Source organism: Salvelinus fontinalis, chromosome 25, assembly GCF_029448725.1.
Source record: "Salvelinus fontinalis isolate EN_2023a chromosome 25, ASM2944872v1, whole genome shotgun sequence".
NCBI classification, from domain to species: Eukaryota; Metazoa; Chordata; class Actinopteri; order Salmoniformes; family Salmonidae; genus Salvelinus; species Salvelinus fontinalis.
Window position 1 is genome coordinate 15,605,519 of NC_074689.1, and position 5,868 is coordinate 15,611,386.

At 41.4% G+C, this 5,868-nt stretch overlaps 1 protein-coding gene across 1 annotated transcript; it reads left to right on the plus strand.

Moving 5' to 3' along the window:
• Nucleotides 1–2,284: 2,284 nt before the first annotated feature.
• Nucleotides 2,285–5,644, plus strand: neurod6a (neuronal differentiation 6a). The gene is made up of 2 exons (XM_055881385.1): nt 2,285–2,418; nt 2,879–5,644. Exon 2 carries the CDS (start codon nt 2,883–2,885, stop codon nt 3,951–3,953), a length of 1,071 nt encoding a protein of 356 aa, XP_055737360.1. The 5' UTR covers nt 2,285–2,418; nt 2,879–2,882; the 3' UTR covers nt 3,954–5,644.
• Nucleotides 5,645–5,868: the final 224 nt, after the last annotated feature.

A 5,868-nucleotide genomic window follows, 5' to 3' on the forward strand; every position in this document is an offset into this window, starting at 1 on the left:
ATTTCGGAGCTGGGGTGTGTATTAAATGTTTTATGTGAAATGGGATGGGTCTAGTCTCTCTCCTTTCTCCTGCACAATGATTTATGGCCCAAAAAGACCAGAGAACTAATTAACAGAGTAATTAATTAATATAAATTTGCATATTTGCATTTGCAATTAGTGCAGTCAAGTGATTAGTCTGAAATGGGAAGTTTGACTCATCAGATGTTGGTGTGTGTACTGGACCGGAAAGCTTGTCGCCAGCTGAGGCATATATAGAGGGGGGCGAGGTGGGCAGGCTGAGATGGAGGTGTGTGTGTGTGTGTGTGTGTGTGTGTGTGTGTGTGTGTGTGTGTGTGTGTGTGTGTGTGTGTGTGTGTGTGTGTGTGTGTATGTGTGTGTGTGCGTGCGTGCTTGCGTGCGTGCGTGCGTGCAGACTCATAAACATGAGCATGGACTGATACATACCAATCAAGCATGAAACATCTAGTCAACCACCAACCAGAGATGCCACCCACTCAAATGTTAGTTTTTCCCCCTAAATCCCGAATGTAAATACTAGTGAATCTACGATGCTCCTTAACGAGTATAAAAATGTTATTAGGTAGAAGCATGTGGCTTTCTTGGTGTCTCTGAGTTGATTGGCACCAGTGAAATTGTTCCTCATAACCCTCATTTTCCACAGACCACCAACAGACGTATCATTTTAATGTTTTCATCTTTCACAAGAGATTAGCAAATGAGTGGCTTGTTCATCATATCTGATAGGACAAAAGCAGCTATGGAGGCAGCCCGGTCCCTAACTGGTATTTGAATGCATGGGAGTCATATGTCCTTCAAATTAACAGAAGAATACAGGCAGATGTACAAGTCACCTCCCAGATTAACCCCAAATCACAGGATAAGGAACAAAAGTGTTAATGCTTGGTCATCTGGTTCAATAAAGGTTAAAGGTATAACAATCTAGTATGATGGATATAGGGCAAATATAAAGACAGGCTATTCATATTGTCAACTCATATACATGAGCATGGACTGATACATACCAATCAAGCATGAAACATCTAGTCAACTACCAACCAGAGATTCAGAGATGCCACCACTCAAATGTTAATGTTTCCCCTAAATCCAGAATGTAAATACTAGTGAATGTAAATACTTGTCTCGATGACCACAATGGAAATAAATTCAAGACGTTATTGTGGATTATCCTCAATGATTTTACTCATGTATGGCTTTTTCAAGTGTTATGTGTGCTTGCTTTTGTTAAACGGTCAAAATTAATAAACTAAACTAAACTCAAAAAACCTTTGATCTCAATCAACCCTCCATTCTCAGTTATCAAATAACAATTGAGTTTACTCTACGGTAACAATAAACAGTTCATATTGAAAGATGTTGTGTGCAACTATGGAATGAGGCACACTAGTATTATGATTGGCCTCTGGAGGCCTATTGGTATGAAGCTGTATTACTCAACACATCCATAACCGGTGTTAGTGTATATTAATGCTAGCTAATCGCAGGGTATTATTTTTATGACGCTCCTCTCCCAAAAAGTCTACATTTAGGAGAGGCCTTGGGAATCTCCTGATCAGTGCAAACTCAGCCAATTGGCAAACGCCCTTGACAACATGACCCAAAAGACAGGAGCTATCAATCATGTCACTCTAGCTGTCACTCATTTGTATAACCTAAGCAACTTCTGAAGTGGGTATTTCTGGCTTGTATGCATTACATGCATTTCATGTAATGTTTTATGTACATTCAACATAGCATGTCATCAACATTGAATTCAATACAATTGCTTAAAACAACATCCTTAATTCCCACGTAATTGCCTTGCTTTTATCATTTACAATCCACGCATTACCATGCCCTGAGACAGTACATGGATATTCACATTGAATACATCTATTCTCTGGAATTTACATGCATCTGTTGTGTTATCTGTTCTTTGTGTGAGGCCCCTACTGGTTTCCTCCCGTTCCTAAAGAAGCCATAGGGAAGCTTTGCGATGTTTCCCAGAAGCAAGAAGCATGCCAGATGATCAGGGAGAAATTCAACAGTCCCTCGAGACCACACCACGTGGCCAACGCTGCCAGGTGACGTCATCAGCAGATGGCATGGGTACCAGCTCCGGCGGTTGGCATCGGTGTCATTTCTCAAAGAGAGGGGGGGAGAGAGAGAGAGAGAGAGAGAGAGAGAGAGAGAGAGAGAGAGAGAGAGAGAGAGAGAGGGAGAGAGAGAGAGAGAGAGAGAGAGAGAGAGAGAGAGAGAGAGAGAGAGAGAGAGAGAGAGAGAGAGAAAAGACAAGGAGAAGAAGGAGAGTAGAACCACTCTGGTGCTATCTCCCATCGTGATAACAAAAAGGTGCTGGCGCGTAAAGCTACCTGGAAGGCTATTGAGAAGATGTGCACTGTTTGACACAGGATCCAGGTGAGGGAAAAAATGCATGTAGACTGAGTGTGGGGGGAAAAGGAATGAATTGGTGTCATGTTGTGGGATTGAAATTGAATTGAAATCAAAGTATCTAGCAAAAGGATCGTTTATAATTGGGGTTTAAAAGGATGCTCAATTGAATTAATGAATTAGTTAATGGTAGGGTGTCTAGGCTACTGTCCTTATCATTTGATTATTTCCAGTAATAGGCTAATCATGTAAAGATGTATACTAAAGTCATACAGATGCATACCATCTATATGATATAGACCTTTATAGATATATTTCAAGAAAATTTAATGATTATAGCCTATAATATTCAATTCGGTTGGATGTCAATTTGTCCAGATAAGGCCATGGGTAAAATATAATGCTAAGAATGTTAATAAATGTCTAATGATAAAATAACGGATAACGTCTGACTAATCAGCCGTATCTTCCCTCTGTCACGCTGAAGAACGATGTTGACCTTACCGTTTGATGAGCCAGCAATGAGGCCAGGGACCGGGACCCAGTTTGGGGCCAACTTCCCTCTAGACTGCGTGCGCGAGATCAAGGTCAGTAAACAAGAACCTTTCCTAAAAGCAGCCGATACCATCTCCATCTCCCAGACCCACATCAAAACCACGGAGGATGAGTTAGACTCGGAGAGGGATGAGGACGAGAGAGAGGAGCTAGGCCAAGAAGACGAGGACGTGGACGGTTTACCAGGAAGGAGGAGAGGCCCACGTAAAAAGAAGATGACCAAGGGGCGCGTGGACAGGGTGAAGATTCGGCGCCAGGAGGCCAACGCGCGCGAGCGGAGCAGGATGCACGGGCTGAACGACGCGCTGGACTGCCTGCGCAAAGTCGTGCCCTGTTACTCCAAGACGCAGAAGCTGTCCAAGATTGAGACTCTCCGACTGGCCAAGAACTACATCTGGGCGCTGTCGGAGATCCTCAGCACCGGCAAGAGACCCGACCTATTGGCATTTGTCCAGGCGCTCTGCAAGGGACTGTCTCAGCCAACCACCAACTTAGTGGCGGGCTGTCTCCAGCTCAATGCCAGAAATGTCATCACGGACCACAACGGAGAGACATCTTTCACTGGTAGGTCCCCATTCGACGCTATGTACCCTGCGCCTTATCACAGTTCCACCGAGGCTGTAGCGTCTTCAGGCCACGGCAGCAGCACCATGGACAGCGCCAAACCTTTCAGACCATTTAGCTCCTACTGCAGTGCCTACGAGTCCTTCTACGAGAGCACGTCCCCAGAATGTTCGAGCCCTCAATTCGACAGTGGTGCTCTGAGCCCTCCAATCAACTTTAACGGGATATTCTCCCTAAAGCACGAAGAGCCAGCGGACTATGGAAAGAGCTGTCATTACGGTATGCGGTACTGCGCGGGGGTTGCGGGTCGCAACTCCATCGGTCAGAACTCAATGTCACGGGGGTCCTCTGACATCCGGGATATCCGTGTCCCCTATGACATCCACCTCCGCAGCCAGTTCTACCCAATGCAGGAGGAACTAAACACGCCCTTTCATAATTGATAAGAGAAAAGTCAAATGTGACCAGCTTATAGTGGAGTAGCCTAACTAGGCTAAAATACAGAACCCACACATGTATTACTGACAACTTGGCCCATTTTGGGCACTTCCCACTGGGCACACACTGGTTGAATCAACGTTGTTTTCATGTCATTTCAACGAAATTACGTTGAACCAACGTGGATTAGAAGTTGAATTGACGTCTGTGCCCAGAGGGTTGGTTGTGGTGTGGGCCATCTGATGTATAGTCACTTATTCATTGTAATTGAATGTTAATTGTCCTGAGGGTAAATACGTTTTGTAGTGGGATCATTTTAGGGAAAACACACCATGCAGGCAAAGGAAACAAACAGAGGTCTGGGAGATTGTCAAATAGCGTTCAGTTAATAGGCCCACTACATCTCCTGTAATAGTCAAGAAGTAGGATAAGTGACACACATGGATAGGCTATGTTTATTCACAAATTGTTATGCAAGAACATTCTTTTTGGAAATAATTTGTTGATGTCCTTACACATTAAAGTTGTATACCAAACTATGCTTATGCTGAATATGCTCTATTCCTAATTGTATTAATCCAAAGGGTAATGTGACATGGTGGAGTTCGGTCTTAAATAAGACAGCAATAAAAGGCGAAGGGAACTACAGTATGCAATAAAGAACTCCATGCAGTCTGAGACAACTCTATTATTACCCACTAAACGTGCAGGTCAGTAGGGCACCAGTCAACTGGAACAAATTAGCTATTAGAAGACGCTTCAGACAATTCCTATACGTTTTCATTGCCTCAAGTGTTACAGAAGTTGTTCCAAGCCAGGCTTGTATTTATTTGTAAGTTATTTAATATGGATTTATTTATCTAGATATCATTTGTCTATGGATGGTAGACATATGTAAATAAATGTTCACATATTGTGTGTTTTCTACAGTGTCAAACGTTGTGTTAATTATCAAGTGAAATATGAATCGAAGAATGTACAGTTATCCTATTTATAAAATATGAAATACACGTGTCACTGAATAGATGTTTAAAAGGGGGTGCATAACCCTTTGTATTTATAACATGTTTAAAATTCATCTGAAAATGACATTGGAATGAATCTCGTTATTCAGGTTATAACCTATCTCGTTGTTCAAGTTATAGCCTACGCCTTGTGACAAATTAATCAATATAGGCCTACACACATTTCTGATATTGGAACTGAACTCGCTATCTTTCTTATTTCTTGCAACAAATCAATGCACATTTTTGTATATAGTGGGCACATTCGATTTGGTACCGAGGACTATTGTTTACATGTTAATATTTTGTCTATTCATATGCAACTATGGAGAGAATTTTTGTCTACTTTATTTCCTAAATTCTCATCTTAGAAATATTGGCCTATAGGCATAAAGCTTATTTTAGCTCTTTAGTAATGGAATACTTTTATAACAATAATGTTAGGCAAATTATTAACATCTCTTTATGGAAAATGCTCACGTAATAACTTCGTTTACATGAATAGGCTGTCTTGCCTTAATTTGAAATGTATATTTGGCACACACCAATCATGTAATTATTGTATTATTCAATGAAGTGTTCGTGGGGGTATAGTGCGCTTCTGGGTTTTTCCCTTCGTTCAAATTTGTATCTGGTAATGGGATTGTTTTATAAACAACATAACGTTGAATAAAATGGAATTAAAGAGCCTACATTGTTTTCCGTGTTTGCCGAATGTATAAATCAATGCATAAGGTTTTTCAGTGATAATGTGACGTTCAAAGACATTATCGAACATGAATGACTGATGGATTTTGTAATAATATTCTATTTCAGAGCTTATGAAACGAACCTACCTGGATTTATTGTTAGTCACACAATCAATGTAATCATGCGACATGCTTTCATTTGACCGTATTATTAAGCAATATTTAGT

Coding starts and splice junctions, on each gene's coding strand:
- neurod6a (XM_055881385.1), top strand. CDS start 2,883: ATGTTGACCTTACCGTTTGATGAGCCAGCAATGAGGCCAGGGACCGGG.